At 41.5% G+C, this 27,672-nt stretch overlaps 1 protein-coding gene across 1 annotated transcript; it reads right to left on the bottom strand.

Annotated features, from left to right (window-relative positions):
- Positions 1-10,268: 10,268 nt before the first annotated feature.
- GPA33 (glycoprotein A33) lies at positions 10,269-20,735 on the bottom strand (the record flags this gene model as incomplete). The annotated part of the gene is made up of 7 exons (XM_082014198.1): positions 10,269-10,350; positions 11,020-11,143; positions 11,684-11,797; positions 14,096-14,254; positions 14,811-15,021; positions 15,946-16,097; positions 20,687-20,735. The coding sequence occupies 7 exons, from the start codon at positions 20,733-20,735 to the stop codon at positions 10,269-10,271; spliced, it is 891 nt and encodes a 296-aa protein (XP_081870324.1).
- Positions 20,736-27,672: the final 6,937 nt, after the last annotated feature.

The raw sequence follows: 27,672 nt of genomic DNA, 5'->3' as shown, positions 1-27,672 counted from the left end.
AATTCTGATTTTCCTTTTTTCCCTAAGATAACCAGCAGTTTCTCCAAACTGCAGTTTTTCATCTAATCTGCAACCCTTGACAGTACAAGTCCTTGTTAGAATGATAAATCTATTGACTGGATTTAAAGAAGACAAAAATCTTGTTTATGATCTACAGGAAGACTTATTTTGAAGGGACCTGACAGTTGCATCCTCTCTTTAAAAATACATGCCATACTAGTTCTATTTCTTAATGGATGGAGTGCAAATTCAAGATTGATTAGTCAATATCATTGCGTTAGAAGAATTCTTTAGTGGCCAATATGACTTTAAACAGTTGCTTTATTTCTTCTTTCATGATCTCCTTTCCTTCTTCTGAATGTGGAAGATAGAATTTCAGTGTGTAACACTCTCACAAAAAAATGATGGAGGGGGAGCATTGGAAGTAGGAAGAGCTGTATTAGAGTAATGCAAATTTATCCATCTACTAATGTTTTTTTAGAGGCACAGGCTCTATACATCAGGAACAAGTACAACATAGATTTTTTTTTTTTCCTTTGCATCAGTTTTCTGTTTAAAAAAACACATGTCCTTCAAACTTACAGACTGAAGAGGAGTGTAGGTGTTATGGGTGTGGGGTTTTTTTTTTTTGAAAGGAATATAAAATTCAAACTGATAAATTAATCTGAAGGTATTACACAAGTTTAGTCAGGCTGGTTAGATACCAGTAATAATTTTTTGAGGGCACATAAAAACTAGGAGGCTGTTTGACATATCACTAGGAAGTCAGATTTTCCATTTTATGGAGGGTACAAGTCCTAGACTAGTCCCCAAAAAGTTGTCTGTTGTTTGAGCCTCATCCTTAGTCCATGTGTCTTTAAGCAACTGATTCTCAGAAATAAGAGCTTATTTTTTTGAGTTGTTTCTACGTTTTGTTCCAACAGAGGTGCAGTTGTGAAATACTATTTCCATAGCAACTAACTGTAAGAAGATACTTCTTTGATTCCTTGTAGGAACTGAAATTCAAAATCAGGTAGTTCTTCTTTTGGATGATAGGGGAAAAAAAACCCCACCCCAAACCAACCAACCAAAACCCAACCAAAATAAGAGGTCAGCACGTTTATAAATCAACTTGAGCATGCTGATCAGTATGTCAAAAAAGGCCAGTTGTTTTAGTTCAAAACCTGTTACAGTTGCTGTAAGGCCAGTTGAGGCCTTTCTTCCAGTATTGCAGGATGACTGAGCCACTTTGATGCCTCTTACCTAACAGTTTGCATATATCACTGAATTTTCTTGAATTATTCTGTATGTCTTTCCTTTGAGGCTGTTGTTTTACCGGCTAAATTTCACCAGATAAGGGGCTATAAACATCTAAGACTGAGATTTACCAATGAAGCATTTGGGAATGTTGTAACGGAGTAAGAGTGTCTGTTTAGTAGTCGTAAAGGCTTCTGTGCCTTGGAATAGAGTTGTTTGAGTTTTAAGTTTCTTAACTGACAGCCATCACTGCATTGACATTTCAAAACTTACAGAACTGAATTATTTTCAGAGGTCAGTGTTGCAATAAAAGTTTCAGTTCTTAAGGAGAATTCATTATTATTAAAATTTATTCAGTACCAGTGTAGGCACACATACCTAAGAGCATTTGTTGATATGCTTAAGGTATTGTATATCTTCAAATTCTTTATCTCAGTCTTGAACAGAAATGGAGCAATACAGAGTTAGGTTTCCTTTATGTACATAAAATAGTATATAAGCTGTAGAAAATCTAGTTATATGCTGTAGGCAGTGGGCTGTCAACTAGGGCAGTAACTGTCTTACTGTAATAACCAACAACCTGTGACAGTTTTTGTAGTGAAAATTGTAAGATCTATATATTGAAAATGAGTACACTAACTTGATGTAGCCCATTTAATAATATTCTGCATATGTTGAGGGGGATCTCTAACAGCTGTTAGAGGTTAATAGCAAATTCTTTCATTTTGGAGCTTGCTTCCCTGGCTGAATTTTGCAATTTGACATTCTGTTTGATTTCTTGAAAAATAAATTCTGCTTAATAAAGACAATATAGTAATGCTTCTCTCCTTTAATGCGAAAGTAAAAATGAGGGGAAAAAGTGACTTACAACCTTAGCACGCTTCCTAAGTGCAAGAACTAGTACTGTTAAGGCAAAAGCTGTGGATCAATCTGAACAAAATTCTCCCCACTTGCATGTCAAAATTCTCGAGGGGAAATAAAACCAAGTAAAGGTAGAATGGCTTTTGAGCGGAGCTTCAGCGATGCAGCCTGGGAGCTTTAAACATGTACTTTCCACATGGTAAAAGTAACAGTAACTTAATATTCTCTACATATGGAGGTATTGGTACCACACAAATTGAACTGTCTGAAGAGTTGTGTTTGTAAAGGGGACATCTCACAGACTCTCAGTCCTCCTATTAGTGTAGCTTACTCAGTCCTGTGACAGCAGTGGGTAAAATCCATCCTGGTTTTGCATACACATTAAAAAGTGAATAGGTATTTTTCTTCTTGTTGCACAAGTAAGTAGATGAATTGTGGAATTGTGTGTACTACTCTCTACTATAAAGGTTTTGTCTAGGACAACAGTTGCTGAGGGTCATGAGACCATAGCAGACTCTGGTGACAACTTTGATCTAGTCTATGACAACAATATATTAGCCTGTAATCACATATTCTTTTACCTTCTATTCAAAGAGTATATAACTGATAATGAAAAATAAAGCATGTTTATGTAGAGTAAGCAGCAGTTACTGCTTCTATGTAGTAGAAACTATGAATTTGAGTATTGTGCATTTCTGGTTTGTCCACCTTCTCCTTTCAATAAACTGTAGAAACTAGGTATGTGGAAGAAGTTCCTATTGGCCAGCAGTCCTTTCTGCTCCAGCTAAGAATATTCTTATCAGTACCTTGTATTCTGATTTAGCAGAAGTGTTCTCTTAAATATGTACATATATACTGTAGGTAACGGTAACACCTAGTTTTGATGTCTCTGATTTAATTTGAAATTTGTTTTGGAAGGCTGATCTTACCAGCAAAAACCAAGGTGAAGGCAGCATTCAGTCCCTTGACTTTCTCCTTGTCCTTTATGACCAGGTCCCCATTCCCATTCAGATGCACTCACAGAAGTCCTTCTTGTTGCCCTTCATGTGCTTCAGTAGATTTAGCTTTGGGTTGGCTTTGGCTTTCCTAACCCCATACCTGCACACTCACACAGCATCTCTCTATTTCTCCCAGATAGCTTGTGTCTGCTGCTACCTCCTGTATGTTTCCTTTTCATGTCTGAGTTTTGTTAGGAGCTCTTTGGTCAACCTCTGCTGGTTTTCCTGTTTATCTTGGAGGAGGTGATACTTGAAAATCCAACAAGATCACCTGGACCTCTCTTCTCTTCAGGACAATATGCCACAGGATTCTTCCAGGCAGGTCTCTGAACAGGCCGAAGACTGCTCTCCTGAGGTCCAGGGTTGTGATCCTGCTTTTTGCTTTTTTCCTTCCTTTTCCCGTTTCATGGTTTACTGAAGCTAAGTTTGCCCCCTAGCCTTCACACCCCTGACGAGTTACTTCTTGTTTTTAAGTATGAGGTCTAGCAGAGAGCGCCTTCCCTTCTTGGCTCCTTAGTCACTTGTATCAGGAGCGTCAAGCTTCTTCCTGTTTGAAAAAGGCCTTGTACTTCCTCCTGATAAGGCTGTCTACAGCAGACATCCGCTAGAATGTCACCCATGTTGGTCTGCCCTCTATGTCTAACCCATGAGCTCCTGACTTGCTCATTGTTCATCCTCTGTGCATTCCAGCTGCTCTCTTATGTAAAGGGCAACTCTCCCTTTTCACCACCCAAGTGTAAGAAAACAAACTGGACAATAAATGATATGTGGGAAGGGAAGCCTGGTAATCTCTTTACTCCTGAGGCCTGTAGGCTCAACACTTGTGGCAGTTTCAGGATCTGAACTAGTTAAGTTATAGAAGAGAGAGTGTTTGCTGTGTCTAAAGTAAGATGAATCTTTATTAAGTCTTTAGCAGTATGTCAGTCATCAAAATCTTAAAAGATAAAAGGCAAGCAGTAATTTGGTGGGCATTTTCTGGGTGGAGGGTCTGTCAAATATTAGGTGTTGGATTTTGCTGTTCGGGTGCATGTCAAAATGGAGGAAGCAGTGCTGTAATCCTTGATCAAATGGCACCATTTATATTAGTTCCAGTGGGTGTGTTCTTTGCCAGCTACCTAGAGTGAGGTCCATGCTGAATCATACACAAACAGAAAACTTGCTTCCATTCCAGGGACTCTGGGTCTTGAGCCATCACAGTCAGATGGTGGTGTGCTGAAGGTCAGATTCTCCCAAATAAAAATTTGTGTTAGGTGAATGAAAACCTCTATTCAAGGATTTCCTTGCAAAATAGCTGTAGTTTTCTGTTCCTGATATCTTTTAATACAGAGGGGCTGTGCTTTTTGACTTGTTAATTGAATTAAGAAGTGCTAATCCTTTCCCCTAGCAAGAATTTAAAACTTTCCCCCAAAGTTAAGTATCTCAAGCATATGTGTGAAACTGAGTTTTTAATTTATTGTGGATAGATAGAGGTACACAGAGCTGACTGCAAAGGCTTTAACAACACCTTTCCATTTGGCAGGGTAGATGTAATGGGGAAGGGGAATAAGTTATCTAGTTTCTGCTCTCTTGATGTCTTCTGCAGGATTATCATCCCTCACTTCTACCCTAGAATGAGCTGCTAATTAATTTTTACTGCAATGATTCAGTAAAATGAAGAAATTGGCAAACAGTTTTATTAGTCTAACCCTGTATTATCTCTGTTGCCTCGCTTTTCCTTGGTTCTGTCTTAGAAGCTCCCACAAGCTTCTCTAATTACCATTTTCAAAGAATTCCCCTCACTCTGTTAGTGAACAGGTGAAAGCAGGAGAGAGAGAAGTTCCAAATTCTTTTATGTTGGGCTTTAATAAACTTAGTACTAGTTCCAATGCATCCGGAATTAATCTTGACAGTTTGCTGATAGTACTGTGAACTTCTTCAGATAAAAGACTGCCTCAGTGTCTTTCCTGGAACAGATGATACAAATAAATAGAAAAGTAGTGCTGTTACTCTAGCAACAAGAACTGTGAGATAATTAGCTCTTGTCTGTCTGATCAGTTCTGAATTGTGTACTATACTGAATCTTGTAATAAGCAGTGGCAGCGCCGGCTTTCGTGTCTCTGTAATACTGGAAATAGTTCTTGAAATCCTGAGAAGAGTGAGGAGAGCAGTGAGTGGAGATCTTGGGGGTTATGTGGGGAATGGGTAGGGGTGGAATCCCTGCAGGGCAGCTCTGAAGAATAAAAGGAGTTCTTAATGAACTTCCAAATGCAAGAACAGTCCAATAATGCAGGTGGATTGATCAGGGGACCGTCTTGTCTTTATAGGGAACTCATGGAACTACTGCACATTCCTAGTGCAGTATAAGGAGGTAGAAGCAGGTGTGGGCTACAGAGAAAGAATCCACAAATGTTGGCCAGGCCTGTAGGGATGGTGTTTGGAAAGCCAAAGCTCACCTGGAGTTGATGCTTGCCAAGGGATCAATGTCAAGAAGAGGAGCTTTCATGACTTTGTTAGCAGTAAAAGACTGAACAAGGCAAAAGTGGTCCTGCTCCTGAATGGTGTGGGTGGTTTAGTAACATGGCTGGAGTAACACAGGTAAGGCTGAGGTGCTCAGTATCTTCTTTGTTTCAGTCTTTTTTTCTAATAAGGTCTCTCAGATCTTTATACTTGGGAAGGGTTCAGGGAGGAGAGCACCAGCACTGGATGAAGAGCAAGTCAGGGATCACTTGGGAGTTCTAGATCCATACAATTTTATAGAGCTAGATGGGCTGCATCTGAAGATGCTGAGAAAGCTGTTTGATACCTTTGCAAGGTTGTTCTCTCACCTTTGAAAGGTCACAGAGAGCACAGAAAGTCCACAGCAATGGAAGGCAACTAATTTGCACCTATCTGTCAAAAGGATGATCTAGGAAACCATAGGCTGCTCAGCTCCACTGGACTCCTTGGAAAACTCATAAAGCGAGTCCTCTTGGAACATGTTTTGGGGTATGTGAAGGAGAAGAGGGGGACTGGAAACGGTCAGCATGGATTTCCCAAGGCTAAATCATGCCTGACAAGCCTGGGTGCTTTCCATGATAGACTGTGAATAAAGGAAGAACAGTAGTGGTCAGTAGTGACTTTTGCAAGGCTTGCAGTTACAGTCTGTCACAGTATGCTTGTATCCAACTTGGGATGTTACAGTGTAGATGGGTGGACAACCAGATGGGTAAAAATCTGGTCATACACTATGTGGAGGCCAGTAACAAGTGAAGTACTGGAGAACTCTATCCTATGGCCTGTGTAGTGTCTTTAGCAGTGATCCGGAGGTGATGGAGTGTACTCTTGCCTGCAGAAAAGACCAAACTGGGGAGGCCAGGTGATATGCTTGAGAGCAGGACTGTTACACAGAGGGACCTAAACAGGCTGGAGGAGTGGGCTAACAGGAACCTTATGAAATGCGGCAAAATCCTGCACCTTGAAGGAAGAACCCTTTGCAGCAGTACAGTCAGGACTGGCAGGAGAGCAATTTTGCCAAGAAGAAAGTCCAAAACTAAGGGAATGGAACAAAAAAAAAAAAGGGAATTTGGAAGGTGGATCCTTTGGAAGGATCAAGGGTATTGACAAGAATACTTGCCTTGCAGGGTGTATCAGGGGACTGGGAATCCTGACTCCTTATCTCCATGCTTCTGCATTGTGGTGATGTCAGTCTCCAGTCAGGTCATTTAACTTTTGTCCCATCATTCTGTCACTCACAAATGATAGTTGCTTGCAACATTCAGTAGACCTTTGAGTTCCTTGGATGAAAAGTGTGTAGGTAGGAATAAATCCTAAAAGCTAAGTGGCTGTTACTAGGAACAAATAACACTTTTTTTTTCCCTCCAGTAAGCTGTATAGTATATTACCTTCAGAATTTTATAAGCAAGTAAAAATGTTAATGTGAATGGAAACAATTAAAACTGGGAAGAAGCAGTGTACTATGGAGATACTCCTCCCTTAAAACACAAGAGAGAAATGTGGTATAGTCCTGGTTAATGTAATCGCTTTGAGCAGTGCAGGGTGAACCAATTCTTCAAATTGTAGGCAAGATTTCTGTCTTGCCTATGTTTCATTGGGTTGCTAGACTGATGAAGTAGACTTCTTTGCTTCCTTCATGTGCTTCATTACAGAGTAAATGGCCTGTTGTAGGTTGCTGAGGTAGGGTCAGAAGGAAAAACAGGTAATTTTTAAATATCCTCTTGGTGTGCTTGACAAAAGAAATCTTGCTAAGTAATGATGTATCAAAATCTTACTGTGGTGGTTATTCCACTTGGGGTAGCAGATCTCAGCAGTCCTGCAGATGGGGAAAATGGTTTGGCGAGGTCTTAAATCCTTGTGTTTTGGTTCTTCCTGTTCATGCACAGATAAAGCTTATATATGCATATTCTTCCATGTGAAAGTTGAACATAACAGTAATTTACTATAGGCTGTGTAAAGGGTAAAGTAGGAATTTACTTTTCTGCCTGGCCATTAATTTTCTGCCTACTTCTTGCCTTTTGAGGGAAGTGAGTATTGAAGTTGGGTACACATACATGAATTCTTTGGAATGAATTAAGTATTCCTAGCTTTCCCCATCTTCCCTTCAAATATATTAGTGCTCCTTTAATTTTGTTTAAATTGTGGGTATACTACAAGCTCTTGGAGTTATTCCTGCTTCAAAAGACATACAAGTAATTAATTCAGTCACAGGAAAACCTTGGAGTAAGACAGGAATTTGAATATGTGTATTTCTGGTTGACTGAGTTTAACAAATTGGTTGAGGAAAACCACATGTAGCATCCTAATAAATGCATAACTTCCAAAATGTTAGTCTTATTTTAAAAAAAAAAAAAGCAGCACTGAAATATCTCAGCTATCTCTCTGTGTGGTATCAGTTTATTACCCAGTGTAGAACTGAGCTTACTGTTGCAGAAAGTAAGTAGTTCTGCTTTAATGGTTGTCAAGTTTGACTCTCTTGCTTTTTCCCTGCCAGTTCTTATGCAACCTGCTTACAGAAATTGAATTCATGGGTTTGGGGGTAATGATGTAATCTTTTGTATTTTGTGGCTGGCTTCTTCAGATTACTTAATGCAGATTATCTGTATTTTTCTTTATGCTTAAAATGACCAGTGTGCAAATGTTACTTCAAGACTTCAACGGACAAGTAGCAATTTAGCTTCACGTATCCTAGACGTGAAGAGTATGGAATAGGTAACACAGCATTAAAATTGTTGAGAGGCCAGAGCCGGTTTCTGGCCATAAATACTTCTGATAATTGTCAGGTTCTTTTGCTGGTCTTTCCAGTTAAGATTCTTGAGAATCCACACTATTATTCCTCAGCAGAAGCCTTCTTCAGCCTCAGGGTATAGGTGTTTGTGAGGGAACATGGAGCGCTGACTAATGTCTGTCACATTTATAAAAGAAATAGCTTCTGTTTCATGGTAAAAACTTGTTACAATGCTAATTAGATAATTCATACTATACTTGCTTCTTACAAAAGAGAATAAAATAAGTATCAGCTCTGTTTCTGAGCTATGCACCTCATTTTTTTATCTACCTTCAGCTTCTGTGTGCAAAATTATTTTTTAGTCATCTATTTTTGCAGTGTTTTGTCATGCCTCTAAACCAAGCATGGGAGCAGGTCCTCATAATGTCTCATGGAATAGCATTTCAGGTTGTTCATTGCCAGAGAGATTTGGGTTTGTATGTGCTTTGTAAAGAACTCTGGTTGTTGGTCTTTGGAGTTATTAGTAAAAATGAATATTTATATTTTAAATACTGTGTAAAACAAAGGCAGCCAGAAAGCAAGCCAGAATAACAATTCTGGTAGTCTTATTTGCATAGTTCAAAATCTAGAAAATGCTGCCCATGTGTAGGAGGATTGCTGGTTCTTCTTTAAAGTTATATTTTAGATTTTTGTTACAGATTTAAAAGTAACTACTTGGGGGTAAAGGGTATGTGGGAGGCATTTCAGTAAGCTTCTGAAACTCCTGAAATCAAAGATGCAATAGAGAGCTTTGAAAGGATAAATATTGTAATGTAAGTAATTTATTGAAAATGTGTGTTTAAAAACAACAAACAAAACAAAACACCCAAAAACCCAACAAACCAAAACAAACTCATACAGCTCTTAATTAGCTTTAATACCATATTTACAGTCTTTGGACAGACAGTCCATTCTCTTCCAAAGATAAGATACTAGCGATAGGAGTTCTCTCCATATCTGCACACATTTTGCACATACGGCGCTTCTGATTAAATTGTTACCGTTTTGAATAAAAATGTACTTTTCCTCCTTTTCCTTTTTTTTTCTTTTTATTAAAGATAAAATACATCTACATACTTGCTATGTACATGCTTTCACACTGTCATTTTTTTCAGAAACAGGAGCAATCGACTATTTCTGACTTGCCCATGCAACAGGTAGGAAGAAGGAATAATGTAATGAAAATTAGTATTTAGGATCTCTCTGAGCTGGAACTCATAAGTTCAGGCATCTGACAGTATATAGGCTACTAGACTGTTTCTAGATCTTACCAGCTGCCAATTACAAATCCGTCTAACTTCTTACCTTATTCATTCCATAAGTAGGCATTGTTGTTCCAAACAGGAGGCTTTTGTTGTTAATCTGTGATTTTTTTTTTCCCCCATATTTTTATTTATATGTGCATGTATAATATATACAAAGAACACATTGAATAAAATGTCCTTAAAAATCAGCTTGCTTTGGTCTGCATAAAATAATTTCTATACTGGACAATGCTGTAAGCTGTGACATTTGCATAACACCCTAAACAAGACCACCCTTCCTCTGTGACTTGCAGTTGGTGACCTTGAAACCTTCTGTGGATCTGGAGATACAGCAGCAACTCTGTTCTCCAAATAGACCTGACTGGCTTCTTTTTTCAGAAAGTGGGAAGTCTAGAAGACTGGTTATTTTCAGACGACTGGGTGAAACAGTGCTTCACATGCATTTTTCTGCTATGAGATTCTCTATTAGTACTCATTGTATCTTAAGCACTTCTTTCCAGAGAGACAAGGATATTCTCTCCCAGAACTTGAAGGCAGAGCCATTAGCTTTCATTTTATTATTCAACAAAAAACCTCCTTGCAGTAAGAAGGAAGGATTGATTTCTTTTCTACAGTGGTGTCTGTGCCTCAGCAAATCCTGAAGATGGCATTGGCCTCCTGCTTCTTTCTTCATTCATCTTCAACATCATCCTCTGCTCTCTGATTCCTTGTTGGTATTTCCTTGGAGGGTTCATTTGTATCTTCTCGCTCCCTAAAACATTGTTCAGGAGTAGCAATGTTAATTAAAACCAGCTAGAAATTTTACTGAAGAGGTGTTTTGTTAGAATGGTTCTAGCCTGCTCTAAGCTGACCTGGAAGCATACCAAACTGAACTCCATAAATTAAGTCTTGATGGTGGTGCAAGAGGTGCATAAACTACCTTTTTTTTTTTCTTCCATAGCATGTATGTAGAGAAAGGGAGACTGCTGTATCTTTGCTCTTCCCTCTTTTCTTCCAATGGTCTCTTTCCATCATGAGAATAAAAAAAAGGTTTCTACCTTGGAATGATAATTCTGAACACAGAGCCTCATGGTGATTTAGGCTAGCAAGGACAGAAACAGCTACAGGGACTCAGAGAAATGAGAAACAGTCTGGGCCTTGCTTATCACATAGCTGTGCATGCTTGACTGTCTTGGGCTTGCTAGTTTTAAGGGTTGAATGTTTGGGTTCTACCCTGGAGAGACAGAGGTGTCTGGTAATACTGGGCATATTCCGTGTCAAGAGATGGGAGCCTCTAGGGTAGAAATTAAAAGGAGGAAGCAATGTGCACTTTTCTTGGTTTCGTTTTTTCTCCTGTGCTTTCCACTCTGTATGTTGGTGCTGGAGGGAGAATGTGAACCCTTCATATGTTCCATTCACTTTGCTAAAGAAAGGTACTTACGTCATCTCATAGTCCTTGTCCTTGTCTGCCCGACAGCAGCAGCAATAGGCTAATATACCAATAACTATAATTGCAGCAACAGCTCCACCAATGATGCCAGCGTAAAGAGCTATGTTCATGGATGCTACACAGGAATAAAAGAATTAGTCCTTTGCAGTGCGAATGGTATCAAATGCGATCAGCACAATCACTGGACTTCTAATCCCACCACCAGATGTCAGATCTCACTACAAGATCCAGACTGAGTGGAAGCTGCACTTACTTGACTACAGCAACTTGAATTCATTCTGTACTGGGTAGCTGATAAGTTTGCAGGAGCAATTAGTTAGATCACGATAGGGAAGAGCCCGTGGATGTGAACAACCAGTATCTGAACCATCAATACAGTTTAGTTTCAGGCTTTGGGGGCTCAGGCCTATATCCCTCTATACTTTTTTTTGGTCATCTGTGAACTAACCCTATGAGTTAGTGAGTGCTCTATTAGCATGTAAACCAACGCAGAAAATCTGTTTTAAAGGTTAAAAAAAATGTGCTTTTTTTTTTCTTTGAGAGAGAGAAAGCAGAATTTTATACTTCTGTCTGCATTGCCTCCATTAATCCTTTGACACTTAGCTAAGATACTTTCTCTGGTACTACTCTTCCAGCAAGCAACCCCGCCTCTTACGTGGCACAACGCTGACTGTCATGTTGCAAAATTCCTTTCCCACAATGTTTGTTGAAGTGCAGATATAAAAGCCAGAGGTATCCGCCGAGATGTTCTTCAGAGTTATTTGTTCCCCTGTTGTGAAACACAAATCCAGTCCAAAAAAGGGAGGAATTAAAGCATAGAAGGAGATGGGGACAGCAGCCCTTCCATTCCACCACAGGGTAGTGGGAGTGATGAGAGGTTAATAAAGCCGATGGATTGCTCTGTCTTGCTTGGGAGATGCCATGCTAGTCCCTAGGTTCTAGTGTGATTTGTGGGAGGACAAACAGAAGTGTGCTGTTTTGATTACAGAGAACATGTGGCATTTGAACATTCCTTTTAGAAAGAAAATTGTAGGTGGAAGGTAAAAAAGTATCTGTGCTTAGTGAAAGCTTTTTTTTCATTGGATTTTGCCGAGAAATATAAGATGGCCCAAACCCGGCATCTGGCTTTGAGAACTGGCCATCTGATGAATTAACTTGTAAAATAACAAAAAGCTCTTCAATCCTCCAGCTCTTAGAATATCAAATCTAAATAATTTAGCAGTGGGGGAAATAGTTTTTTAGACTGGGAGAGGCCACACAGGATGTGAAAGTAAATGAAAGAAGAGAAATGCAGTGACAGGGGATTGCTGTGATACTGATGTTTTCTGTCCAACCTAACAGAGCTCAGAACCATATGCTAAAGCTTAGCTCTGTCTGCTCAAGCAGTCAGATTTTGTTTGTTGCATCTCCAGCTGATATTTGTATGTGTAGTCCATACTTTTTGCTTGAGCTACTGATAAAGGTCCAGATTCCTGCTTTAAAAGCAAAAGGCTCCAAATACTTTTCAGTGACTTTCCTGTTTTATTTTCCCTGTGATCTCACTTCTTTCCAGCCCACTCGTGGGACTGGGATTCTGTTTAGTCTCTACTGGCACCTAGCGCCAGATAATAAAAGAGCATGCAAACTAGGAAATAAACTGCATGCTTGATTTTTTTTTTAATTATTTTTTAATATACTCTCAGTGCTTGCTTCTCACTTTTTTTTTCCCAATGTGATGTTTATAGCTCTTGGAGTTGCACTCTATAACCAGACTGTAAATCCTCCTATATTAAATCAAAAGTAATTGACTGGTGGGTCAAATTGGAAAAATGCAGGTCAGATGATACTATCAATTTTGCAGTGGCTCCTAAGGGGACCCTGCACACTCTGCAGCCCTGGGACTTGCTTAGCACAGACAGAAATTGTTTCTAGAGACAGTAGGGCATCCAGCCAGCTTGGGGTAGAAGGGGACAGTCGGCACACTACATGGACATCGATACTCTGATGAAAACAGAACTGAGGTGGAAATGGATCAGAAGAGACTCCTGTCCCAGGGAAGAACAGGGTGAGGGCAGAAGGAGGCAGGCAGCTGCAGCTGTAAGATAACACATCCTGGTATGTTCTGGGCTGTGCGTGATGCGTTGGCACCACTTAGTGGCCAGTCAAGTGAATAAGGTTTGTGTCCCTGGTGATATTTCATCTTTTGCATAATTTATGCAAGAATCAGCTAGTGAGTGTTGATATATCCTGTCGAGTCTGATCATATTTAGTTTACCTCCATAGCAATGCTACAGTAAGTTAAACCAGGAAGGCTAGGTTCAGATACATAAGAGGTAGGTTCAGAACATGCCAGAAACAAAGTTGTTTAAAGGAATAAATCCAAGTCCTCTGTCACTACTACTCTTCAAAGAGTACTAAACCCTCACTTCTGTGTGAATAGTTCTACCAAAGGTCCTGTTGTGGAAATTCAGTTCCCTTTTTTTTTTTCCTAGATTTGGACTTAAAATGAAAGCAAATAAAATATTGGGGCCTGTGTGACAGTCATAACAAACCAGAAGCCTCTTTCATGCTCAAAGCAGGAATGGTGTAACTGTTTCTCATACCACCTTTCTCTAGGCGAGGAATCATCTCTGGAAGGAAAGTAGCTTCCAGAGCCAACGCTTCTTTCCCTTCACCTCAGCAAGTGACCTGGTCATTGTTGAGCAAGCTGGGATATAAAGATACACCAGTCAGTTAGAAAACTCGATGTTATTCCTCATGTTATGTCCCCTTTATGCTCAGCAGTTGCAAAGTAATTGTTTCTGGCTGCTTCCAGAATGAGCCAGCTTTCTTACCAGGTGAGGGCTGAAGTGAAAAATCATACTGACCATTGTTACTTCATGTAACAGTCCTTTTTCCCCTGCTAAGTTACTTGTGTGTGTGTGTGTGTGCGCGTGTGTGTTGTATCAAAAGGACAACTTTTCAAAATCCTGTTCAGAGAACTTTGCTAGAGAAAGCCTTAAGTGTGTTTTTGTATTTGCATTTCAAAATCTTTCCAACCCTGATCTACAGAGAGCTCAAAAACTTGGTGTCTTTGAATTTCCCCTACCTTCTGTTCTTTGTAGTCCACGGGGCTCATTTTGTACATTGAAGCTTTGCCAGGTATATTTGGGCTTTGGGGAGCCCTCATGAGAAATGCAGGTCAGATTGATTGTCTGTCCATATTCTGCTGTCCCCAAAATCTTGCATTCTGGCTTGGATGGTGCAACTGAAGGAAGAAAAAAGGAAGGAATTTCATTAATTGGAAGTAGTTTGTTTCAATCCATCCCCTGCACCAATGGTTTTTATCCTTTCTAAACAGAGGCTGGTCTTGAACCTTCTTGGTCCTTCTTATCAAAGGAACTGGAGTGAACTTGTCTCTAATTTGTTTTTCCCTTCTTGGCACTGGTCAGCCAAGAATTTGTAAGATGCTTTTTGGGATATGCCTCATAGTGTTGTGTAACTCATCCTTTGATGACCAGAGTATGAAAAGCCACAGGGGGAATGAGGAATGCCCTGTAATGAGGCAAGGGTTATCAGGAAAGTGAACTATACAACTCTAAAGACTCTTTTCTACAGTCAGGTGTATAAGGGAGTTGGGTGCTCTAAGCCTTCCAACCTACTTCTATACTAGTAGGAAAAGACCAAAGATGGAATTGTGGATGATTACTTCTTTGGGGAAGTTTTTTTTTCAGTTAGAAAATCTGTTGTCTGAAGCAATGTGGATATTAGAGGAAGGACAGTGTTTTACCTAATGGATCTGGTGTTGCATCCATCATGCTTACCAAGGACGAAAAGAGCCAAGGTTGCGGTCTGCCTTGGGGGGTCATTCCTTAGACGAACGTTGCACGCGTACGTTCCATTTTCTTCCATGGTGACTGCTTTGATGGTGATACTGATGTCCCCTTTGTTTACATCACCACTAAACCATATACGGTTTTCATAGCCCTTGCCATACTGTACAAGTCCATCAAAATACCTAGTGACAGCATCATACTGATAGAAAGGGAGGGAAAATGATCAATCTTAGTTTCTGCTGTGTGATTCTACAACCTAACTCAATGGATTAGTCCACTCTTAACTCTTAAGAGCAGCTTGGAAAAGTGGGCCTTAAACTGCCACAATTTGCCAAAAAACCAAGAAAAATGTAGAAATTCAAAAGGGTCTGTGTTTCTGTCTGGAATTCCCTTCTCCCACCTTATCTGAAGTCAGAGACAACTGATTTTTTTTTTTTTTTTGCTGGGGCTTATTCACCTTTCCTCTCCATGACAGGATACTGTGACACTTGTCGGAGATCCATATGTCAATCAGATTCCCTGATGATTACACAAACTCCCTTGCTTTCTTCCAGCAACGATCTTCAGAGAAGAAACCCTGGGCAGTTACTGCAAGGAGATCTCCAAAGGCTGCTTCCCCTCTCCTAATTCCCAAGTAGACTAGGAGAACTTTAGAGGTCTCTCTACCTTCAAATACTGCATATGGATGTAGGAGACCTCAAGAATCTCGTCACGTATTATTATCATTAACTTAAAACTTTTAACATAGTGTCAGATATATATATAAAAATATACATGTATAATACATATAAAACATACATCTTTTTTAATGAAGTATGTATTTCACATTTTAATAGATGTAAACCCAAAGTACATACAGTGATGTATCCTCAATACACAGTTGCAAGACCAAGAGAGAGGAGAGAGAAGGGTGAGGGCTTGCGAGTATCATGCAATAGTTTTGGGATAAATTGCATCTAGAATCAGAGTTTCTGTTTGCATAATTCTGAGATTAAAGAAAGTCTTGAAGGAATATTTTTCTTCCAACACATATTCACACCCACATTCCTGCTTCCACCTTTGCTCCCACCCCTGCTCTTGGATGCCCTATTGTATGGGGTTTTTTTAATGTAACTTGATTTACCTCACTATTGATTTTCCTCCAGACAACAACATCTCCTGAGGTAATAGAAGCCTCCGTTTTAAAATGACAGTGGAGAGTAACATTGTTCCCTCGTGCTACCTGTATTTCCTTGGCAGGTGCTTCCACAATGAGGGCATGAGCAGTCACCAGAACTAGGAAGAGAATAAATTCTGCAGTCAGCAAGATCAATGACATCTGGGTTCCACGTTTTGTCTTTTTGGCTTTCTTACATGCCACAACAACCCCACATCCCTTCTGTCATCCATGACATTCCCCACTGAGCAAGAGGTGACATATGCTGGGGTTGATTGACTATAGGAAGCTGCTGCACAGGATAGCCAAGAGCTAAACTCTGCTTTCCTTTCCTTGCTTTGCTCTTCTTTTCCTGGACATACATTGCCATGGAGTTTATAAAGATGTATTTTTTTTTTCCTGAGCCCTCTTTCAGTATGACTGACATCCTTTGACAGTTCTAAATACAGATAAACCGATAATACAAGTGCATCAGCAGTCTTAAGGATTCAGGCTACACTAACAAATTGATATCGTCAAATTTCAGGGATCAGGAAAACTCAAATAACTTGCCTCAATTCAAGCCCATAAAGAAGTGACATTTTGTGCTAGGGAATCAAAACCTCTTCAGGTAATGCCCTGAAAAGAGAAAAACCTAGAAAAGCAAAGAGAGCTTGACAGAAACAAGAGAAGAATAGCTATTCTTTTTTAAAAATGAGTAGGGTAGTAGTCACCCTTCTCCAAGAACTGTAGCTACTGCCTGTGGAGCACAGGAATGGCCGAGAGTTGAATAAAGCAGAAATCCCTCTGTGCTCCAGTGAAGCATGTGGAAGCAAGGGAGGTGTTTCTTGTACACTGTATTCCATTTGACTTGATGCTTAATTCATCATACCAGAGCATTAGCTAGTGGCAGCTGTTAGTTATTCTCAGAATTGGGCTGGAGGTTTACCTCTGCCCTGACATAGATGACCTTAATGCCTGTGGGAACCTACGTTTAAAAACACCTGCTTTCTCCTTACAGTTTGTGTGGGTTTTGTGGGGGTTGTTTTATGGCATCAAATTGAATAATTTGAAAAAAAATCTAAGTCTGAAACTGGTTAGAGAGAGTGTAGGGAGGTGGGAAAGGGAGTGCTGCTCAGAGGCACTCCTATGGCAAAGAGGAATATGGTCCAGTAAGGAGGAAAGTGGAGGAGGGCAGAGATGTATGCTCTCCCCAAAAGGGGCATGCTATCTGTGGTGGTGAAGGTTTGCTTCTGGAAGAACCAGGCTGAGTCAGTGTTTCCTGGAGAGGATTTGACTGAAAAGTTGCTGTCTAGCAAGCTTTGGGTTGTCATTCTGCCATATATCCGTCCAGATTAGATCCATAAGGAGGTGTAGTGTGTAAGGGAGAGAGCAAAGGACGTCTTAGATTCCACCTTGAGTTGCAAACTCATTGTGCATACATGTTTAAGACAGGAAAAAACCACAGACACCTGCATTAGGTCAGTAAGAGTAAGTCATTGACAAGTTGAGCAAGACCAGATCCTTAACTACAGCAGCAGTGAGCGACAGTGTCCCTTAGAAAATAACAGTGTAGGGACCCAAAAGGTTTTGTTGTCACAGCGCTAGGAACCTGCTGGTGGCAATTCAGGTGCTTGCACAGGATAACATGGGGTGGTTGGCATGGGGATCTGGTCCCGCTCAGTAGAGGCTAAAGGTTCTGTAACAGCTTCCTGTATCCAGACTGTTCTCCATAGCAAGTGGTCCTTCAGGTCTGTTAGAAGTGGCCTATACTTCCAGAACTGCTGCATCTTCCCTCTCCTGAGAGGAATTTGATGGAATTTTCACAGCAGCCAAACCTTTCCCTCCCCTACAGCCCTCCTACCTTCCACAGCTGTCTTCAGAAGCAGCTTCAGACATTTTCAGCAGCAGTGCAAAGACCACCTTCTGTGCTTGTTCGCATCCTGGTAATAAAAGGCAGCAGAGCGACCAGCGCAGGAGGCTTGTAGCTGAAGTTCTGATCTTCCTGCGTTCCCTGTCCCATAACTGAGTTGTTCTGTGGTCTTGCACAGTTAATTACTTAAGCATGCTTTACTTTAGTCTCTTCCTCAGTGGTTTCTGTTCTCTTGGGGATTAATTCATTTACAGCTGCTGACAGCTATGAGAGGGAAACCAGCAGGGCAGAGTATTTCTAGCATGGTTTTATTGCAGCCACTCCCAGGCCTTTCCCTGCTCTGGAGCACCCAGTGCAAGGGCTGTGTTTGTGTAGCCCTAGAGCTGTTTCTGACTGCGTTTTTCATCGTGCCCTCCATATGAGACACCTATAAAAGCTTTCTTGTTGCTTGTTGTGACTGGATAGAAGCACTTTCCTGCATTTAGGTGAAAAGCACCACCATCTGTACTAGGAGATGGAGCAAAACCCATTTCCTGATCCTTTTGTCACTCAGAAACTTTCCACCAGACTGGGGTTCACTGACAGGTCATTAACTCAGCCCTGAGGCAGAGAAGAGACTGCCCAACCCTAAGGCTTCCCCTCACAAATGCTTTTCCTTCTTCCAATTGGATGACTCAAATCCTACAATAACTGAGATCTTTGTTTTCTTCCAAACATGTCTTCAGTGCAGAGTCGGGGAACAGCTAAACCAAACACCACATACAAGAGACACAGCCCCTAAGAAGCAAGACTGCTTATTCATCTGTGGCTGTCACCCCAATGCCCAAATTCTTCTGCCACTCTCCTGGTTTTCACACACGACATCTGTTTCTGGGTCTCACTCCTCCCTTGTTAGGGCTTCTGGCTCTTGGGCAAGCTGCATGGTTTCATTCTGGGACACCATTTACTCACGCCGACTTCCTCCTTCCCCCTTCTCACCACATTTCACTCCTTCACAAAGTCACCAACAGCCGGTCACAGTCAGCATGTCTAAAAATTGGGGCTTTATTCTTCAGGGGTTGGGTTTGTTTTTTGTGAGAGAAAACAGAATCTATTCTAAGTACAGTTGAAGGAACAGGAGGGCCAATTCTGAAAGAACTTCAGAAAAGGAGAGAGGATGAATATACTACATAGTACTAGAGGGATGGCGTCACCTAGATTTAAGCCTTAGAATTACTTTTTGTGTGTTATCAATTAGTATGTTTATTAACATTTTAAGAAACTGAGAAATGTTTTATCTTCCTCTGCTCAGCTTAAATATTTGTACTCATACGAAGGAGGAAGAAAATCAAAGTGATCTGTCTACTTTCACATTTCTTACTAAGTGTTAATAAAAACAGAAGGAAGGGCAATTAGAGCTGGAAGCAATTAGAGGAATATTTTGTTTGCTAAAAAAAGTGAGATTCTGATCAAGCAAAATTATAATTGCTGATTTGTCTGGGTAGATTTGGCTAGTGAGAAAAGTAGGAAGAGTGGAAATGTTTTATTTCACTTTTACAAGGAAATGCTCCAACTTTTAATTCCTCAATACTTGACCTCAGAATTTAACTGAAATTTAATTCCAAAGTGGGAGAGGGGAAACCTCTTAAATGTGAAATTGGCAGTAAAAGTAAATATTTTGTTTGATTCAGAATGACAGTTTTGGGCTTTTCCTTCAGCAAGAAGTTCACAGTACTAGTTATTCACACAACTGCAGTGAAAAGCTGTATAGCAAGAGAAGTCAGCCTGTGCTGAGATCCTGATGCAGCTCATTCAGGGCAGCTCTGGCATCCCAACACTGCACTGCCATGTGCTGTGCAGTTTCTCCACTCCGGTGCAGTGCAGGAATCTACTCTACCTTCTCCCAAAATTTTTCACAGGCCACTATTTCATTATTCCCATTTGAGTCCTGCCCAAACAGGCAAGAGCAGCTTCACCCAACATACATATTTCTGCTCTGAAAAGTTTCCCCATCTATAATTTGGATAGCATGAATGCTGAGAATAAAAAGGAATGAATACCAGCAGCGTTACACAATTTACATAATGATCATCAAATCATGACCCAAGTCATATTTGTTGCGTGTGGCGCACATCCACTTTTTCTAATTACATTAAAATTTGTGAATTTCCTTCTTGTGTATCTTATTGTTGAAGTGAGGTTTTCAGGATTTTTGGTAAAAAAACCCAAGTGATTTCCATGGGCATAGCTTGCTTTGAAGCTTGGAAAAAGGTGTACAAGCATTGGTATGAGAAGACAAGACAGGTCAAAAAGCGGTGAAACTGAGACTGCAGGCTCTACTAGGCAGGATGAGAAAGGGGAAGTCTGTGAAGGCCAAGGGTGAGCTGGCTGATAAGTATGCATTAGTAGGGATCACTGTGTATCCCCTTGGCGTGAATAATATATAGAGAACACAAGTTGTATCAGACTACATACAAACAGTAGGATTTAGGCTTGACGGAGACATACAGTACCTCCAGATTTATGTGTAAAAGAACAAAACCCAAGGACTTTTCCACTTCCAGCTGAGGAAGTTCTTTCTTCAGAGATAAACATTGTATTTAACGGAAGCCACTAAAGCTGTTTTTAAAAAATATTTTCCAGCCTCATGAAGAATAGCATTCTTTTCCTGTTCCTGACACTGTCTTGCACCTTCAGGAGATGCCTGTGAGTCTGGACATTCAGCACAGAGACAGTAAACACACCTGCCTGACCATAAACATGAAGGAACTTTTACTAAACCAAAAAGAAAGACACAAAGTCCGTTGGAATACTCAGACTTTGTAATGTTGTTTTCTTCTACCCAACCCTTGAGGACATAACCAAATTAGTACTCACTTGCACTGAAAATGAACAGCCAAAGACTTTTCATTGCCATCCTCCTCATCTCTGCTTTGTTTCACCTCAGGGTGCTCTTCCTTGTAATCTCTAGGTGGCTGGGTAAGTAATTGGCATTAGCTGAAGGGCTGCTTCATCATGGCATCACAGGTTCACTTCCTTGGTCTCTTTTAAAGTGCTGCTTCTCCCATCTGCCACTCCCTCCCAGGCAGAATGACAAGCCAGATCACCAGTAGGCTTTGACATCACTTTCTGCTCCCTGCTTAGGGGCGGAGAGGAGACTTGTGAACTCCTTCCCCAGTTGTGAACTTTCTTCCCCGATTAAACAGCCTTTTCCAGTTTCTCCAAACATGCAGTCACATAAAGCAAGAGAAGAGGCAAACCGAAGGGTGTGGTGACTGGGCGTGTACGGTCAATACAACAATTGAAGTCATGCATTTGATGACATGAAACTAGGGGACGATAAGCCTCATTTATCCTAAATATTTATTAAGGGAGCCTAGGGCCAGAGTTAAAAAGGTATTGAAGTGTTTCACAATGCAGGCAGCAGCCCACATCCAGGCTTTAAGGAGCTGAGGTGCCTAACTCCACTTACATTAAATACCTGTAAGGATATGTAATTTTTGAGAATTTGATGACTAACAGGTTATATAAATATAAGTGAGAGGCATCTACGCCAGGTTCTTATGCTTACTGTTCAATTGTCCCAGTGTGTGGCTTGCACAGCAGCCGTATGTACCAAAGGTACTTTCTACTGAAAAAGGTGTTAGATAAACCATCAATGGCTTGTAGCATGCTAGCTATGTATCCTTTGAGGCACGTGCAGTGCAAGTCCAGCCACTGCTCATGTCTTCTGGATGGGCACTTGGAAAGCACAAATAACTGCTACTATAATTGTCTGAAGAATAAAAGGAGGACTGACGGCAGCTCAGGCAAATATCTGACGTTACATTTAATTGAGTGCAGCTGGCTATCATGTCTTTTAAACTCTTCACTGCCAATAGGCAGCAAGGGATGCCTCCATCTGGGATAGTCATCTATGCTCTATTTCTAGCCATTTGAGAGACAAAGTACTTTTAGGGTGTGAATGGTCATTTTAGGCATCTCAGATGGGGACTTCATGTCTTTAGATACCATTTGCAGATTAAATTAAGCATACTCACAGTGCAGTGATAATACTGATGAACTCTGTTTTGATTATTGAAGGAGGCTACCTCAAAAGTGGGTGTCTGCACCAGAGATACCTGTGTTTAGTCCAATAAATTGGATCTGGATCTTGATCTTGTGCTGACCCCATACTTGCACAGTAAACCTGCCAAAAGTCACACTAAAAACTGCCATTTTGTCTATATGACAGTTGTTCAAAACACCTCCAAGACAATGAGACTTAGGAGTGACTGAAAATCCAATCCCTTTGGTAGAAAAGACAGTCTGTACTTCTGTGCTTGATACATAACTTCAGTTCTCTTCAAACAAACTGTTAGCGCAAAGCAAATTAAAGCACATAAGAGTACAGAAACTGTATTCTTTAGCGATCTTCCAAATGAGGACAGCCAGTAGAAAAATCCATCCTGCTGTATGCGTCTCATCTTTGATAGGCTGCAGGCATTAAGAGATGGCAGGGACCCTGCGAAGTGAGCAGATCCTTTTTCCAAAAAAAGACCTTTTTAACCTCTAAATGCTAACTACAAATTACTTGAGATGTAAACAAAACTGGAGCAAGGTTAGTAGTCTCCTTTCTCATCTTTGGAGCCCACAAGGATGAGGTTCCTCACAAGGATGAGTTCCTTAAATTTTTACTTTCTTTTAAGACTTTAAGATCTTTGTGACTTTATCCCACCACCTCCAGGGAGAGACATGTAGGATCTTTACTCTAGCTTCCTTGATTTTGCTCCCATTTAGGATTTTAACTGAATCTGATGAGCAGAGATAGTGACAGAAATGCCATCACGGTACGCCATCTGCCCATACTTCATCTGTTAATTTTCAGTTCTCTACATAACAGCTTTGAGTATTCACTGAAGGAAGTTGGTTACAGTCCCTGGCAGACACTGTACCAACTTGGTAAGCTTGCCATTATCCTTTACCCAGAAATAAAACTTTCACTATCATTTATACAATATCTCTTCTCCTCAACAATTTCAAAATCCACTTGACTGATATCAGCTAAATTTGACAGACAGATAGTAAGCTTAAAGATGGGAAGTTTCTTTCAATTTCATAAAAATCATCAATCCCAATCAGTTGGGATAAGAGAGAAATCTAAATTAATAGTACCTCTTAGGCATTAATCATTGTCTTCCATTCTAAGAATCTGTGGTTGTGCAACTGATGCACCTAACCATGGCCTGTCTCATCTCTTGCGCAGCCAGGCAGATAGGGAAATACAGTATAGTGAGTAGTCACAGGGGCAAGAGCTGATGGCTCCTTGAGGGATGTTTATCGTATTGAGGTGCCTGGACTGCAGGACACACGTCTGTTGGAAACCAGGCTTGTTAATCCCACTGCATGTGGAAATACATGGGGTTTACTCTGTTTTCTTAACATCAGCACCTGGCTGCTAAAAAACCCACAATAGAGAGAACTTGCAGAGTTAAGCTGAAAACAGTGCCTATAACAATATTTCTTTAAACACCTAAAGCAGGTCTGAGCTTAGTGACCTTACTGTCTAAAAAACTGTATGTTGATTAAGCACTGCATGTTAACCCTGAAACAAATGCACTATTTTCACATAAATTTGTTGTTTAACTGTAAAAGTAACAAGGTGCATCAGTTGCATTACAAGTGAGTAAGTTGGTGCTGAGATTGATAATGTTCTGTTGTTTTGGAGACTTAGCTAAATCAGACTGGTATCCTAAGTATCATACAGAGCATATGCTTTAACACCTAATACTTACATAAATCTGATATTAAGACACTTGTTCAGATGCACTTTACTTATTGCTTATGTTAGCTATTTAGGCCTAGATTGGAAAAGGTATTTAGGCACTTATCTCTTGTCACTTTTCCCTGACAGTTCTCATTGGGGCCTCAGGAGCTGTTGATGACTGCGGGAGGTAAATGTACAGTTTACCTATGAGAAGTCGGTAGAGCTGCCCAAATAGAAAGACTGGGTCAGCTGGCAATTTTAAGACATTTTGTTTCTGGATTGACTTTCTTTCCCTGTCTAGTGTGAGCTGCCAATATTCACAGGCATTGGCACCACAGCTAAAAGAACTGCCATAGGTACCGGCAACACTGCCAAAGCTTTGCCATGGCCCTGCGTAGGCTAATGCAGGCCTATGTCTTAGCATAGGCTGACAGACATTGACTTCTTCATCACTCACCCATGGGCAATGCGAACGTTTAAAGTCTTATTTTTGCTCATGGTTGCAGCTCTGTGGAATCTTTTTGCTGATATATAGGGTTTTTAGAGGATATTATTAGCTTATTTAAATGAAACTACTATTGACATGAAAAGTTTTATACGAAACTGGGGTAGCTTCATTGTCTTGCTAAAAATACATACTCTGATGAGGCTCGCCTATAAAAGCCAATGAGGATTAATGCATAGGTAGCATAGGGCTAACACTATAAATGATAGTAACTCCTGTTAAGGCAGAGAAAGAGGAACCTTCCATCAAGATCCCATCTTTACCACCAAAGAGGGCAGTACCTGGCCATGTTCAGTTTGGGTTCATCTATGAACATATATATTAATCACGAATGACAGATGCTCAACCACTTCCAGCTTACTTTTTGCTATGTTTGCATGTGCATACATTCATTAGGATTAGAGGAAATGGCCTCAAGTTGCACCAGGGGAGGTTTAGATTGGATATTAGGAAAAATTTCTTTACTGAAAGAGTGGTCAAGCATTGGAACAGGCTGCCCAGGGAGGTGGTGGAGTCACCATCACTGGAGGTGTTAAAAAAACATGTAGACATGGCACTTTGGGACATGATTTAGTGGCCATGATGGTGTTGGGTTGACAGTTGGGCTTGATGATCTTAGAGGTCTTTTCCAACCTCAATGATTCTGTGATTCTATGATTAGCAAAGATTTCTAGCATCCTTGCCTCTGTTCTGCATGGTCATCTTGATCCCATAAAGCAACAACTTGTAAAAAGCAGTGAGGAAGAGCTGCCAGGTTGCCTGTTGTCTGTGTATTCTCCACAAGTCTGCAGCATATGCAATCTTGTCTGCATCTCTACATGTGAACGGTTGTGGTGGGCATGGCAGGTCTTTCAGGTCTAGCCATGATCCCCTGCTGCAGCTGTATCCTAAAGATTCACGAACAAGATTTTCCAAAGCAGCTCAGTGACTTAAAAGCATCAGTTTTTATTGGATGCCAGTGGTATATGTGCTCCCACAACATTTAGGTCCTTTGAAAACTCTGTTCTCTGATAATAAGGAAGTCCATTGGCAAAGGTCTTTAGATCACTTCCTACCTCAATTAGCAGTAATTAACAAGAACACATGTGGCACTGTGCAGAAATGGCTAAAAACTGCATTGCCAGAGAAGGCAGCTGTAGGATCAACACGATTCAGCCTCTTTTGGTACATGAAACCATTAGGATCTCCTCAAACCTGTAATCAGTAATCCATTTCTCCTCTTGATATGACACGCAAGATTCAATATACCACTTTCTGTTGTTCCTAGTTGCTCACCCCAATAACTGTATTAACACACATCTAGGCTACGACCACACAAAGGTTTGAGTGCCTATTTAATGGCTCTTCTTTGCCATGATGCAGCATCCCTACAGATGTGGCCCCATCCCCATGTGGGGGTGCAGCACTCAAGTAAGAAGGAAAGGGGATATGCAGGCCCTGCCCAGCATGATGAAAGCAGGAAAGGTATCTGTAGTATGAGGTAGGTCATTTCTCTTTTCCACTTCCTTTCTTTTTTGCTTGTTTGTTTGCAAAAGGAATCAACAGTGGGATGCCATTGCATGACTTGAAACTGGAGCCCCCAGTACAGGTAAATAGCACTTAGGCTTTCATCTAGTTCTGCCCTGGACCAGCCTGGCCCATGAGCTTTGCTGGGGAATGAAGAGATGGGGACTGGAGGTTTCCTCTTTGAAAAGGCATTGGAGGAGACACAATGTACCTCAGGCCTAGCCCTTCCAAGAATAAAAATCAGCTAATCATAAATCATAGAACCACAGAATGGTTTGGATTGGAAGGGACCTTTAAAGATCGTCTAGTCCAACCTCCCTGCCATGAGCAGGGACGTTTTCACTAGATCGGGTTGCTCAAAACCCCGTCCAACTGATCTTGAACACTCCAATGATGGGGCATCCAAAATTTCTCTGGACAACCTGTTCCAGTGTCTCGCCACCCTCATCATAAAGAGTTTCTTCCTTATATCTAATCTAAATCTACCCTCTTAGTTTAAAATGATTACCCCTTGTCCTGTTGCAGCAGGCCCTGCTAAAAAGTCTGTCTCCATCTTTCTTATAGGCCCCCTTTAAGTACTGGAAGGCTGCAGTAAGGTCTCCCTGGAGCCTTCTCTTCCCCAGGCTGAACAACCCCAACTCTCTCAGCCTGTCCTCACATGGGAGGTGTTCCAGCCCTCTGATCAGTTTTGTGACTCTCCTCTAGGCCCGCTCCAACAGGTCCATGTCTTTCCTGTGCTGAGGGCTCCAGAGCTGGATGCAGCACTCCAGGTGGGGTCTCACCAGAGCAGAGCAGAGGAGCAGAATCCCCTCCCTTGACCTGCTGGCCACGCTGCTTTGGGTGCAGCTCAGGATATGGTTGGCCTTCTGGGCTGCAAGCACACATTGCTGGTTCATGTTCAGCTTTTCACCCACCAGTAGCCCCAAGTCCTTCTCAGCAGGGCTGCTCTCAATCCCTTCATCCCCGAGCCTGTATTGATACCAGGGGTTGCCCCAACTCAGGTGTAGGACCTTGCTCTTGGCCTTGTCGAACTTCATGAGGTTCACATGGGCCCACTCCTCAAGCCTGTCAGCATTCTTCTGGATGGCATCCCTTCCCTCTACCAAATCAACTGCACCACTCAGCTTGGTGTCATCCGCAAAATTTCTGAGGGTGCACTCAATCCCACTGTCTATGTCATTAATAAAGATATTGAACAGTGGATCCTGGACGTATGGACCCTGAGGGACACCAGTTGTTGCTGATCTCCGTTTGAACACTGAGCCGTTGACTGTAACTGGATGCAGCCATCCAGCCAATTCCCCATCCATTGAATAGCCCATCCATCAAATCCATCTCTCTCTCCAATTTAGAGGTAAGAATGTTGCGGGGGACTGTATCAAAGACCTTAGAGAAGTCCAGGTAGTTGACAGGTAGCTTACTTCTACTAAGCTTGGAGTGCTCATCCTGCACTGCATTTCCCAAGGACATCAGAGGTCATACCAGCTTTTCAAGTTGCACTTGGTGGGATCCCACTTGCCTGGAGGATCCCTGCAGGTGGAGGTCCAGCCTCACTGGCTCTGGACTCTTCTCTGGGTTCCTCCTGTGACTGGGAAATGTCAGAGGATCCAGCCCACAGCGGGGAAGGAGTTAAGTGCTTGACCAGCTGCCGTCTATGAGGCACTGAATTCTTTCCCCATGCAATCCAGCAGCCAGCGTCAGGACAACGCTATATTTAGAAAGCTGATAAAGGTTTGGTGCCGACAGTTGTCCTGCCCCTTGATGAAGAAGCCGCAGAGAGAGCGAGAGGGGGCAGCTGATTTCTCTCCCCCTCTAGTACCCGTTCCCTGCCAGGTTTCCTGCCCTCTTCACTGGACTCCATCGTGCCTCCAGCAGGGACCACCAACAGAGTCGCCCAGGCACAGAGGGTAAGTGCCCTTTCCTTGCTCCCCTGCCTCCCTGCTTGCTGCCCCGTGAGCAGCAGCCGCTCCTCAGCCCCATTAGTGGCACACAGCTCCAGTTCTCCCTCCTGAGACCAGCTACTGGGGCCCTTGGGAGCCGCTGCCAGCTGTCATGGCATGGCGAGTCAGGAGTCACTCTGGCCAGACCTGGGGAAGCGTCGGCTGC

Source organism: Phaethon aethereus (genome assembly GCF_964289735.1).
Source record: "Phaethon aethereus genome assembly, chromosome: 1".
Lineage (NCBI taxonomy): Eukaryota > Metazoa > Chordata > Aves > Phaethontiformes > Phaethontidae > Phaethon > Phaethon aethereus.
The sequence above is the reverse complement of the archived record's forward strand: the minus strand, read 5'-3'. Positions and strand labels throughout refer to the sequence as shown.